The 14,476-nt window shown below is 32.1% G+C and overlaps 1 protein-coding gene across 1 annotated transcript in view; it reads left to right on the forward strand.

Moving 5' to 3' along the window:
* TNKS2 (tankyrase 2) overlaps nt 1-14,476 on the forward strand; it is a 61,115-nt gene that overhangs the window by 17,616 nt on the left and 29,023 nt on the right. The window contains exons 2-11 of the mRNA XM_074295861.1: nt 2,901-3,125; nt 4,386-4,481; nt 6,174-6,210; nt 6,370-6,445; nt 6,959-7,053; nt 8,812-8,878; nt 10,761-10,947; nt 12,192-12,313; nt 13,347-13,438; nt 13,515-13,593. Of these exons, the coding sequence (XP_074151962.1) occupies nt 2,901-3,125; nt 4,386-4,481; nt 6,174-6,210; nt 6,370-6,445; nt 6,959-7,053; nt 8,812-8,878; nt 10,761-10,947; nt 12,192-12,313; nt 13,347-13,438; nt 13,515-13,593 (1,076 nt within the window). The remainder of the gene's footprint in view (nt 1-2,900; nt 3,126-4,385; nt 4,482-6,173; nt 6,211-6,369; nt 6,446-6,958; nt 7,054-8,811; nt 8,879-10,760; nt 10,948-12,191; nt 12,314-13,346; nt 13,439-13,514; nt 13,594-14,476) is intronic.

Here is a 14,476-nt window from a genome sequence, read left to right on the forward strand (position 1 = left end):
GGATTCCATTATTTCAGTAATGTTTGGCACATTCTCTGCCACTATCTCCAGCCATCTCCTATAATGAATTGGCTTTCGTCCATGCCAAGGCAAATCCCTCTACATGAACAAATGATCTTTTTTTTTGGGGGGGGGGTGTTTCCATTTTCTCTTGCCTCCTCTCTTATCACCACTTTTTTATTTATCTTCTATCTTTCCCTATCTCCTGGGTGTTTTCTTTTCTTTTTTTTTTTTTTTTAATTAATTTTTATAATTATAACATTTTCTTTGACAGTACATATGCATAGGTAATTTTTTTTTTTTTTTTTACAACATTATCCCTTGTACTCCCTTCTGTTCCAAGTTTTTCCCCTCCTTCCCTCTACCTCCTCCCCTTGATGGCAGGCATTCCCATACATATTAAATATCTTATAGTATATCCTAGATACAATATATATGTGCAGAACCAAATTTGGTTGTTGTTGTTGCAAAGGAAGAATTGGATTCGGAAGGTAAAAATAACCTGGGGAGAAAAACAAAACAAAACAAACAAAAAAAAAAAAAAAAAAAAAAAAAAAAACAATGCTCACAGTTTACACTCATTTCCCAGTGTTCCTCCTGGGTGTTTTCTTACGGCCTACAAATATGCCTTCACTTTCCCTATTCTCAAGAAAAAAGAAAAAAAAAGCCTCACTTGATCCATCTATTCCCACTGGTGATTATTCTTTATTTCTTCTCTTTTTTATGGTTAAACTCCCTGAGAATGCTATCTACAATAAGTGCCTCCCCTTCCTTTTCTGTTACTCTCTTCTCTATCTAGTCTGGTTTCTCATGTCATCAATTCGACTGAAACTGCTCTCTCCAAAATTACTAATGTCTTAATCTTCAAATCCAATGGCCTTTCTCAATCTACTTCATTCTTGATCTTTCTCTAATCTATAGGCACTCTAAATTTTCATGATACTATTCTCTCCTGGATCTCTTTCTGCCTGACCTGCTCCTTCCCTGTCTTCTTTGCAAGATCTTTATCCAGGTCGAGTCCACTGACTGTGGGTGTCTTACTTGGCTTTGTCCTAGACTAGACTCTCTTCTCTTCTCCCTTTATACTGTATTACTTGTTGGCCTTATAAATTCCCAGGAAATCAGTTATAATCTCTATGGTGATAACCCTTAAATCTGCTTATCAAGCCCTAACTTCTATTGCTCTCTAAGACTAATGCCTCCAAAATGAGCATTGGACATCTTAAATTCAACATGTTCAAAACTGATTATCTTTCCCAAAATCCTTTGCATTTTCCTAATTTCTCTATTATCATTGAGGGCACCATCTTCTTTCCAGTCCCTCAAGCTCAAAACTCAGGTGTCATTCTATATTCTTTATTGTCTCTTGCATCTTCTATTCAGACTATTGCCAAAGCCTGTCACCTTTACCTCAGTAATATCTGTCATGTGCCCTTTCTGTCCTCTGATATTATCCTGATGTAAGCCTTCATTACCTCATACTTGGACTATTGCAATAGCCTGCTGCTTTGTCTCCCTTTCACAAGTCTATTTCATGCTTAGTTCAGCTGTCAAACACAGCTCTGATTTTCCTACTCTGTCAATTCCTAATAAATCCTATCATCATCTATCTATGATCAAATATAAAATCCTTTATACTTCCCTCCCTCTTCCCAACCTACAATGTGCTTTGCAGTATAGTGGCACCGAATTTGCTGTTTTATTTGCTCTAATAACACATTCCATATTCTGACTCCGTGAGTTTTCATTGGGTATGCCCTATTTCTGCAATAGTCTTCTTCATCTTTTTCTAGTAGTTAAAATTTCGTCATCTACAGGAAACCTTTCCTCATCTCCCTTAATACTACCACCTTCCCTCTGGTGTTTTATCTTCAGTTTATCCTATGTATATCTTGTTTGTGTATGGCCATTTGCACATTATCTCTTCTTGTTAGCCTGAGCTCTTTGAGAGCAGAAACTGTTTTAATTTTTTCTTTGTAATTCCAATGCATAGCACAGTGCCTAATAGATATTAAATAAATATTTATTGATTGACTTTCTCTTCTTATGTACTTACTCTCCAATTTTTAAAGCTACTTGAGGTTTTCATGGAATTGGGAGCTATCTAGATTTGAATTAATTTTTAATACTGTTTTCTGATTTATTTATCTCCAACTTTAATTCCTAAATTGTGGCTTTTTGAAAGGTCCAAGATCTACTTCTTGCTGACTTTTTAGATGGAGTATAAGCTAGAGTTTAATCTTGCTCTGTGTACTTGAACCGACCTTCACCTCCTGAAGTTTGGACTTCCTGCATCTTTGAGCTTCAAAGTGTCATGTCTTCAGGCCCTTGTCTGGCAACTCAGGATGCCCTTGGTCTTGGGGTATCCTAGTATGAACCTATTCTGCAATAAGACCCTTTAAACATTTCTATCATAAGAGTTAGTTTTTATTATTATTATTATCCTGGGGCTTTTTCAGGGCAGCTTTGTGCTGTTACTGCCTGTGGAAAGGGAGCCTTGCAGGCTCCAATTACATGTCCCTGGTTGTCTCTGGCTTTGAGTTGGACTAATGATAGCTTTTGGAGGAGGAACAGGGGAAAGAGGGTTAGTTAGGGCTACCTCTTTCCTGTGACCTGTTAGGCACTTCAGGAGCAAGAGAAGTAAGTTACTATATTTTTTTCATTGAGTTTCTTTATCATTACTCTGTTTGGTAGGAGTTTGAGTTTTGCTAAAGTAGGTCTGTGAGAACTGGCCGTCTGCCTCCCATTCAAGCAGCTGTCTTGGCAAGAAGTCAAAAATGGATATTTTTAAAAGTATATTGACATAAGTGTTAAAAAATAAGTTTTCAAATAAGTCAGCATTTTGAGAATTTTATTTTGGATATAGCATCTAAAGATTTATTCATGTTCTTTTCTCCTAGGTTTTGGTCGGAAAGATGTAGTTGAATATTTGTTACAAAATGGCGCTAATGTCCAAGCTCGTGATGACGGGGGTCTTATTCCTCTCCATAACGCCTGCTCCTTTGGTCATGCTGAAGTTGTGAATCTTCTCTTGCGACATGGTGCAGATCCAAATGCTCGGGATAATTGGAATTATACTCCTTTGCATGAAGCTGCAATTAAAGGAAAGATTGATGTTTGCATAGGTAATTCTTTCCTTTTCTTTTGTAATCCTTTACTTCTTTGAAGAATCCTCATTCAGGATTTATTTGTTATGTTTAAATTTTGCCAGACTGAATTTTAGTGAAAGCAATAAAAGATGCTGAAAGCTTAAGTAAGGGTTCTGGAAATGGGTGGGGGAGAAAGAAATAAAGAAAGAAAGCCAATCTACAAGCATTTATTAAATGCCTTCTATGTGCCAGGCTCTATGGGGATACAAAGACCTAAAGTGAGAGAGATAAGATATTTCAAAAGAATGAATAGCAAGACTGTGTAGGTGTACTGTTGGTAAGTAATGGGAACTTCTTTTTGTGAGTGGTCTCTCTGTTGCTGTTGTTCTCCATTTGAGAGCTTCCCTCACTTTGCTTTTTGTTTCACTGAACCTGTCTGAATTAAGTGACTGGTAACAAGAGGGAGATACCAGGAAACTTGGACCTAGAAGAAAATGTTCCATTTATACACATGACTGAAACTTTTAGGGCTAGAAGATAAAACTAGCTTGTTGGAATCAAGCACCCAAGCTACAGTTAAAGAATAACTGAAAAGCATTCCATGTCATTATATTTTATGAACAGTATGTCCTGAGGACATCAGACTAGTTTATATAAGATAATTTAGGAAGTATGAAGCGCTTCAATTTGTTTATAAGGTCTATTGGGGGATTTGGCTAACTGGGCTTATCTTTCCTTTTCTACATTAACTATACCATTCTGAATATCTTAAAGAATTTTCAACAACATAACGATTTTCAGTTAATGAAAGATATAAATACTGCATCACAAATAGAATCTTTACTATAAGGCCAGCTTTTTTCTGTCAAAATATAGTTGTATTGTGAAATTAGGATCAATTTGAGAAATTTAATTTATAGGCAGATTTTGCTCGATATATCTGGTTTGTAGATGAGAGATAATTTTATATAGTAATATTTGGATTTTAGGTAGTAATCAACCTTTTTAGAGTTCTTGTCTTTTTATATGATGTATAATTTATTATGTATAATGTATAATATTGTAATGTGTAATATTAAAAGTGTAATTTAATAGATAAATAGACTACATGTCTGTTCATAGATATTTAATATGTTAAGCATAATAAATAAGTGTGGTGTTTATAATGTCATTAAGTTAAAGAACCTTTGAGGATCTGCAGAACTTTGCCTGGTCCAGATCTTTTGAAAGTATTAATTTCTGAATGCAAAATCATTAAGTTCTTCTCATTAGAAAAACATATCTGCTACTTTGCAGTCCTCTTGCAGCATGGAGCTGAACCAACCATCCGTAATACAGATGGAAGGACAGCATTGGATTTGGCAGACCCATCTGCAAAAGCAGTATTGACTGGTAAGGCATTGGTCTATTCTGATATTTCAAATGAACAAAAAGAACTAAGTCTTCACTAGTCCCTCCCCCCCTCTTAATACTACCTGGCACATGAATGTATTGTAAAGAAGTACCATATATTATCTCATTTTAACAATAGCCCTAGGAGATATATAAAGCAAGTATTATTAACCACATTGTTTAAATCAAAGCTTCTTAAATGTTGGGTAGCATCCCTCATGTAAGGATGCATAACTGAATGTGGTGGGGATCATGAAAAATTTGGTAGCAATAAAAAGCATAATGTTCTGCCAAGATTTAATACTTTATGTAAAAATAAACAAGCAAATTATTTCTTTAGTATGCAAATTTGTTTTTATCTTTAATAAATAGTAAAATTACATATAGGAAAGAATTGTCTTAAAATAAATTTATGATTTATTATCAGTAAATGGTTGATTATATGCCTATATATCTGGGATTACATAAAAAATTTTTGTGAGTGAAAAAAATTAAGAAAAATTAACAAAGTAAAGAAACTTAAGATTTAATGTAGTTAAGCATCCAAAATGGTCAAGCTAGTATGGGGCAAGAGTTAGAACCCATGTCTTTCTGACTTCCAAGCCCAATCAATGCTTTTCCATAATGCTGAGTGCATATGTCCTTGGTCCTCACCCTACCCCCAAAAGAATTAATGAGCTTATCTACACTTTTAATATATTGTAATACCTATACAATCTTAAACTATATTATACTATACTGGTGGTTATAATATGTAATTCTTTTCTGAAAGAGGCAATAATATATTTTACTTTTAAATTTGTTATGTTTATATCCTTGCCACCTCATGCAAAAAAAAAATTATGTGTGAATACACACACACACACACACATACATGCACACACACATTCTTCAAGTATTACTCTTACTCAAGGCATTTTTTTATTATAAGAAAATTCTCATTTTTGGTAACACAGTCAGAAAATAAGCTATTCCAATTAAGTTACTTTTTCCAAAAACTGAAACGTATTCTTTTAAGGACTTCTTAAAAAAAATTTAATGGAATTCTTTCTAAAATGTGTTATATATTGAACAGGTTCTAATAGTGTGGTCTTAGATAAGGTAGTGTGGGCAGGAAGATAACTTATGAGCCTTTTATAGTGAATATAAGTTACTTTTTCTACTTATTATAATTTAGTGATTTCCTTAGGGACTTTGGGGACATATAATGTTGTTTATCCTTCTGTAGAATAATCTTAAACTACCATGTTATGGGGATCTGCTTATTATCACTTTCTTTTTTTACATAGATATCTGCTATCTCTTCTTGTTATGTGTCATTTCCTATTAGTAACTCTTTATCCTATCCTCATTTTCTTGTGATAAAGCTTATTAAAACTTAATAAATAAGATTAAATAGACTATCTAAACCTAAAAGGGAACCTCTATAAATAAAATTTACACTTTGTGATATATATCCTTGGACAGCTAAGTTTCTTATTGCTTGCTTCTTAGAGAGGACATTAAGTCTCTAAGACTGCTGGATAAGTGATATAGGTAAATGAGGAAATGTTGCCATCAAGACTACAATTAGTTTTTGGGGTTGTTGTTGTTGTTTGGGTTTGGGTTTTTTTTTTTTTTTTTTCTGTTCAATAACTTTGTCTCAATAAAAAGCTTCTGCAAGAAAATTAGTAACTTCCTCATTTTTTGCAGGTGAATATAAGAAGGATGAACTCTTGGAAAGTGCTAGGTAAGATAAAATAAATATATGTGATTTAACATTGTTAGAACTTTTTTTTTAAATTCAACTTTGAAAAAAATAGATTTTTTTCCCCTACAGATGTTTGTATAATATGTGAAGTTAACATTTCACAAAGTATATAAATTACTAAAGTATCTTCTGTTATAGGAGTGGCAATGAGGAAAAAATGATGGCCCTTCTTACACCATTAAATGTCAATTGTCATGCAAGTGATGGCAGAAAGGTATTTCCATATATAAATTACTTGTTTTTTCATTTGCAATAAAATAAGTTGTTTTTGACAAACATGTTCATCTTATGGTTAAAAATTTAAACCAGTTTCAGCAGAGTAGAGATTTGTGTTTAAACAAAATACCAAGGCCATGCATAAAATTCTAACAAAATTAGTGACACTGCCAGTATTTGGCATTGATTTGTCTACTTTAACAAAAAAGTTAATGGGAAACTTCCTTAGTGCATATAGTATTTCTAACAGACTTTTTAAAACCTAATTTGTAAAACTAGTTTGTTAAACAGCTATTTACTTGATTGGACTTTTCAAGTATTGTATACCTTTTACCCTGTATTTTAACTTATGGCTTTGGTATATCTTATTTAACTTAAGTACAATTGTGAAAACTCTTCTACTTTGTCTTTGTTGATATTAAGTTTCTTATATTTTACTCTTGTTTGTTTGGTTTATCTAATATTATTATTTTGATAGATTAACAATGATTAATCTAATTTACTATTTCAGTCAACTCCGTTACATTTAGCAGCAGGATACAATAGAGTTAAGATTGTGCAGCTGTTATTACAACATGGAGCTGATGTACATGCTAAAGACAAAGGGTAAGTTTTAATTTGCTATTAGAATAAAAACATGTTTAGGTGTTTTATGCAGGGAATTTAAAAAAAAAATAAAATAAAATAAAAATAAATTTAATTTAATTTAAAAATGCAACTATTTGTACTTTTAAAAATGAAATTCCAATATCTTTATTCATAGTGCTTTTTTAGTTTTCCCTCTTCCTGACCCTTACATTGCCTGTATGTGTATGTCTTCCACACTGTAAGGTTATATTTCTTTTTCTTGGAACAAGGATATTATGTGTACCAATCTTCTGGTTAAGCTTTCTTCATTATATTATAATATTTTGTGTCTTTATTCTTATTACATTATACTGTTCCATCATCTTGAACATTTAAGTTCAGCTATTCATCTGTTGTTATACTAGGTTGTTTATAATTTTTCAGGGTGTGATTTTAAATATTAAATTTCTTGAAATTGAAAGCTAGTTGCAGTTTATTTTGTTTTTTGAGCTTGCTCCATGAATAAAAAGTTTCATAAATATATTTTTTAGGGTTTATAACAGTTATTAAAAATTTTTCAATATGAAGAGTTGGTTACTACCTACAAGATATTATGGTAAATATATAGTGAAATAAAATAAAATAAGAAACTCCTTGAGGAGCTTATAATCTACTCCAGGAACTAATGTGTAAGTTAAAAGGTATGTAATCAATATAAGGTGGCATATGATTAGTGCCAAGTGAGTAAAGCATAATCAAAAGTGCTATAGTTTAAATCAGTCAGTAGTCACTAAAAACTAACAGCTGAATTTTGAGCTTGACGTTGAGTAAGGATAGGTCTTAGAATAGCAACAAAGGGAAGGTGACAGTATTTCTTGTGAGGAAAAATAATATTGAGCAATGGTTCAGAGCCAGAAATGTTTGGAAAGTTGTGAGTTTTATATATTGGTTGGAAAAGAATTATCATGAGAGTGGTGCAATATAAAACATGAAAGAACAAGGTTATACAAAGCCTTGAGTGCTGGTGTTATGACCTTTTGGTTATGTTTATATTAGGAAATTATCTCTTTCTTTTTTATATATTTCATAAAAGCCTATTATTATTAGCATTAGCATTTATATAATGCTCTATGGTTTTTATAAAGTTCTTTTACACATATTAACTTATTTTGGATAAATGGGCTAGAATTTCATAATCTATTTTCCTAGCCTTTGCTTGCAGCCTTCTATGTATTTTCTGTGAGTCTCCTTCTATTGTAATTGATATGTCTTGTAGCAGTTAGTTTTCTTTTCACCTAATAGAATTTCACATAAGTTTGATGGGCCCAATGTTTGAAACTTTCTTTTTTAATAATACGTATGAAATTTTATTAATTCATATCAAGAAACAGTAGGTGAAGGCCTGTCATTAAAGCCAACTAGACCCTACCCAAGCAGAGAGAGGATCACTTGGAGCCATTCAGAATCATTATGATCATTAATTAGTTATGATTTAAGATAATCATTAGAAGGATACTCTTATCAAGAGAGCTTATTTTTTTAGACCATCAAAATAAAACCTGAGTGGCTTCTAAATATTTTTATAAGTTTATTAAGTAGATTTGGCATTTATTTTATGTAAACTCTCTTTCAAAATGAGTTGATTTTGAATGTCTCTAGTCATTCAAAAATAATCTTGCTTCTGCAATTTTCCTCTTATGGTACTTAGGATAAAATATACTGTAAAATTTTATTAGATTAACATAAATGTATGAAACAGGATGTATGTAACAACAGATATTTCTTTAAAATCTTAAGAGATCTGGTGCCGCTACACAATGCCTGTTCCTATGGTCATTATGAAGTAACAGAACTTCTGGTGAAGGTTAGTTCCTTTGTCTCTCAAACTCATTTTTGTATTTTGTATGACTAGTTTTTGTCTTGCTTGCCTGAGTCACTGAAAGATTAAGTGATTCATAGACATTATATCAGCGGCAGGACTTAAACCCAAATTTTTCTGTCTTTTGGGGTATCCTCTTGTCCTATAGTCATAATTTGTAAAATTTTAAATTTAATATGGGGGATAGAGAATAGCTACCCAAATTCATTTCTAAAAAAAGTAATTAGTTGGGTACACAACTGACTATATTTAAGTTTTCAGGTTATAATTTAATACACACACAAATACATGTATATATACACATATATGTTACATATAAAAGTCATGATTTAAGTCAAAGAAGGAAATGCCATCATGTGATCAGCAAATTAAATGGCTTTATAATTTGTGACAGTAGTTCAAGTTTCAGAACTCCTAATATATATTTTTAAAACTTTCCTTATTGAAATCCATAATCATTAAGAAAAATCAGTGATTGTGCTTTTAAAAATTATGGATAAATTTTATTTAATATTTTTAAAGATGAACTTTTGGGTTTTTATTTAATCATGCAGATTATTGTGAAGTAAAAATAGTCCATGACTTACAACTATTCTGTATGTAGAGCATCTGTGAAAAAAATGACTAAAGTATTGGTTGAGAGTCAAGATCTAGATTCAAATCTTGGCTTTTCTGTGGTCTCAGGCAAGTTACATCACTTCTTTGGCCATCAGTTTCATCTGTAAATAGAAGAAGTTGAATAAGATGACCACTAAGAATTTTTCCAGTTTTAAAATCCTTTGATTATATTGCTGGAGGTTGTAGAATCCATGGTGGGCATCTGAATAACTATCCTCATCTTTTGAAGATTAAAGGACTAGTTTCACAGTTTCCCCATATCTCTTCCCTGCCCTGATTTGCACATATCCCTTCATCCTACTTAATTACTTCCCTTACTTCATCAGCCATATTTTTTAAGATGTCACATTTATTTAAGTGATATATTGGCATCTATCAAAAGAAGGGCACACAGATGATATCATGATGAATGGTTAAAGGTATGGGTTTTACAGAGTGTATATAACCTGAAGAAGAGATGACTTAAAGGAGACATGTTCTCCATCTTCAAAATACTTTCAAGAACACTCATATTGAAGAGGAAGTATATTTAATATGTATGGGAATGCCTGCCATCTAGGGGAGGGGGTGGAGGGAAGGAGGGGAAAAATTTGGAACAGAAGGGAGTACAAGGGATAATGTTGTAATAAAAAAAAAATTATTACCTATGCATATGTATTGTCAAAAAAAGTTATAATTATACAATTAATATAAAAAAAAGAATTTTTAAAAAGAGGAAGAATATTTGATGGATCTTTTTGTCCCTGAGAACAAAAGAAACAAAGGATATAGATTTAGCTTAATATGTGTAACTTTCTTATAACTAGAGCTGTCCAACAACAATATAACCTCATGGAGATATGCAAGCAGAATATCAATTCAGTCGATTAGAATTAGAAATATTGTGGCTAGGAATATTACATTAGATAGAAGGTTGGATTGAATGACTTCTTAAGGTCTTTTTCAACTTTTGAGATTTGCTGATTTTAAATCTCTGTCTTTCTCTCTCTCTCACACACACACACACACATATACATAAATGCTCGCATGTGCTATTTTCTCAGTTAAGTAACATTTTTGGATTAATGGAATCTTTGTGATGATGTCATTTTTATGGAAAAGGTGTTTTCATTTCTAAGTGATCAACTTAAAAGTTCTTTAAAATAGCCTATTTAAAATTTTTAACTATCTGTATATAAAAATGTTTTACAGTACTGATAACCATAACTTCCATTTAAAACTAAATGTTAAATATGTGCTTTATTTCTAGCATGGTGCTTGTGTGAATGCAATGGATTTGTGGCAGTTTACACCTTTACATGAAGCAGCATCTAAGAATAGAGTTGAAGTGTGTTCTCTTCTGCTAAGTTATGGTGCAGATCCCACCCTGCTAAATTGTCACAATAAAAGTGCCATTGATTTGGCTCCCACACCTCAGCTAAAAGAAAGATTAGCTTGTAAGTATATATTGATGAATCTTAAAACAAGATGTTTGTGATTTTGCTAAAATTGTTTGCTTCTAATATATTTTAATATGATAATATATAGGCATCTAGGATTTTCCTTTAGTTGGAGATGATGAAAATTTTATGATTAAAACAATTTCTTCAATTTGTTTCAAATCATATTTGTAAGTTATTTTATTTTGAATATAAAATTGAAGTCAGAGGCTTTAGGTTTGAATCCTAACTCTTTCTTCAAACCTTTGTGACTTGGCAAATTCACCTAAACTTTCACCTGTAAAACGAGGGAATTGGACAACCTTGTTAAAGTCCCTTCCAATTCTAAATCGTGGTTATTTTGTGAACTACTTTTATAATTTTGTTTAGCATTTATAAAAATAGTTCTGAAACCTTTATGTGTCATTCCTCATCACTGAAGTTTATGTTCATGTTTAGGTACAGTATAGGTTGATAAATCAGATGGTTTATATATTTGGAATGCTTACATATACCCTAAAGCTCTGGGAATAATACAAGACAGTGATTTTAAAAGTCTACATTTACTAATTTGAAATTTTACAATATTGAAATTGAATTATGGTGAACCTTGAGATAGTGCTACTTTTTTTCTTTAATCATTTGGTGGTTTCTGGGAGAAGCCCTTGTTTTTTGCTCCCCATAGGAACTGACAAAACTGACAGGTATTAGTAGGTTATGCTCTCTTCACCTATCAGTGAATACTAAAAAGTTGAATTCTTCACACGTTAGTGAAAGATCAAAACTCACTGTCAGTTCCTGTGGTAGCACAAAACAGGAGCCTGGACAAGTTGATTGGTTCCTGCAAAGTTACCTGTTGATTAAAGAGAACAAAAGTATTTTTTAATTTTTCTATATTTCTTGGTAAAGAGGTCAAAATATTATTGATATATTCTCTTTCTTTAACCAAAAATACTTTAGAGAGTTTCAGGATTCTTTGAACCGGCATGTTTTGAACTTTTCCAAGCCTGGTAAAAGGAAAAAGCTTCTCATAGAGCTAGGTTGGAATTAAACTGATTTCGGGGGGGGGGGGGGGATGTATTCATGTGATAGATAATTATTGATCTTCTTTTTTTGTGGATTTGGGGCACTCTTAGAGACATTTCCCAAGTGTTTGTTACGGCATGAAAAGTAATTTTAAGGAAAATAATAAATATCTACTTTCACTTTTTAAAAAAAAAAGTTTCATAGTTTTCTTTCAAACTCTTATGATTTTCTTCTAGATGAATTCAAAGGCCATTCATTGCTGCAGGCTGCAAGAGAAGCTGATGTTGCTCGAATCAAAAAACATCTCTCTCTAGAGATAGTGAATTTCAAGCATCCCCAAACTCATGAAACAGCATTGGTAATAATTCAAATATATGTTTTATTTTATTTTGTTTTGTTTTGTTTTTTTTAAGAATAGTGATTCAAAATACTGAACTAAGCATAATACAGTATAGTTTTCATTGGCTCTAACCCCAAACCTTTGAAGCTTTATACATTAAACATTGGTTATTTTGTCATTTATGCTTGATGTATTGTAATTTTATTAGAAATTTCCTCCTTGGCCATGTTTTATAAGCATTTTAAAACATTTTTCAAGTGCATTTTGGTTTTTTGTTTGTTTATTTGTTTGGAGTTAGCTATTAACTTACATTAGAATCCCATGAAATGACTTTGTTTCTAAACTTTTAGATCAGTGTGAGTACCATGTATTTCAGGATACAGTGATGCCCACTATATAAACTGACTTGCAATTTCCCAGTATAAAAACTTGGGGTTTTATAGCTGTATAACCTTTATATTCACATAACCCCTCTCTTTCTTTCTGACTTCAGACCCCAAAGGACAGGCTATTTCTAGCACCATCTAGAATGTGACTAGCCAGGCACCTGTTCTGAGATTCCCAGTCTGCATCCACTGTTAGAGCCAGGAATATAAGTTCTATAAAACTTAACTTCCTAGAAAAGCAGTTATGATGTCTAGCATATAGGTTATCCCAAACTTGGGAGAAATATTTTTTTTGTTTCTTTTTATCTTTTTATATCCAATATATCATAACAGTCTAAAAAAGAATGTTGGTCATAGTCATAGCCATATGTGATAGTAATCTCTGTCATAATAATTCTCCCCAGATATGAAGGAAATAGGAAAAACAGGCCATAATATCAAGTAGCTAAAGTTAGCCTAATGTAATTTTTAAAGGTTTTTTTTTTTTTTTATCCTTATTCATTTCTACCAAATAGAATGTTGAGAGTAAAATTTCGGGCAGTTTTAAATCAAATACTGAACACAGTGATAAATCAAAGAACTCCTTTAACATTGATTGAAAACACATTTAAATGATAATGTAATTAATTTTTATCCTTGATTATGTTCCAATTTTAATTTTTTAGCACTGTGCTGCTGCATCTCCCTATCCCAAGAGAAAACAAGTCTGTGAACTATTACTAAGAAAAGGAGCAAACATCAATGAAAAAACAAAAGAGTAAGTCTATTTTCAGAAATAAATCAGATGGGGTTTTCTGGCAAGTGCATTCACTGACTTTTTTTTCCCTTTAAAGATTCTTGACTCCTCTGCATGTGGCATCTGAAAAAGCTCATAATGATGTTGTTGAAGTAGTGGTGAAGCATGAAGCAAAGGTATCTCTTTCAATCAAATTAATTTTAAGACACATTTCTTAAGGGATTTTCTAAATGCTAGGAATCATACCCTTTGCTGAAAATACATGGAAACTATGAGTTCTTACCTCTAAACTTAAATTTACACAAGAAGGAAATAACATGTACATGGATAAATTAACACAATGTCATTTCAGGGGTGGAAGGAGAGTTCCATCATCAGGGAACATCAAGGCCTCATAGAGGAGGGGGCAGCTGAGTTGAAGCCATTAAAAGTCTAGCTGTGGGATTTTGACTAGCCCCGCCTGACTCCAATTCCAGTGGGAGGATTTTTTTTCACTATCCCACAGTGCTGCTTAAGATTATTCAGACAATACTATCCAAGCTACTTCCTACAGAGAGACAAAAAGGCAAAAATAGCTATTACAGTAGTCGAAGAAGGGAGGTTTGGAGGCCTAATTATAAGAGAAGATATGAAGGTGGTTGTAGTCAGAATATTATCACTAACGTTAGATTAACTATCCATTTCAGGGAAATTTTGTTTTGATAGACATGTGATATGCAAATAGCTATGTTTTTGTCCTTTTAAGACCTAAAATAATTGTTTATGTCCCATAACCTTTTAAAATAATAATAGATAAATTGTTGTACTGTTTATAGATCATTACTTCACATTAGAAGGGATAACAGACCACCCATCTAGAATTTACCTCTGTTGGCAAACGAGCTTGTATTGAAATCTTCCCCCAAAATCTGCCTGCTCTAATATTAAAATATTCCCAAAGAAATAAGTACTGTAGAAATAAGTCCCTAACCTATTTCTTCTATAATTAACTACATGAAGTTAATATCTATTTCATCTTGTCCTATATTTTTGATGGTCACTTTTAAAGTAGTTGGCTTA

Source organism: Sminthopsis crassicaudata, chromosome 2 (assembly GCF_048593235.1).
Source record: "Sminthopsis crassicaudata isolate SCR6 chromosome 2, ASM4859323v1, whole genome shotgun sequence".
Taxonomy (NCBI): Eukaryota; Metazoa; Chordata; class Mammalia; order Dasyuromorphia; family Dasyuridae; genus Sminthopsis; species Sminthopsis crassicaudata.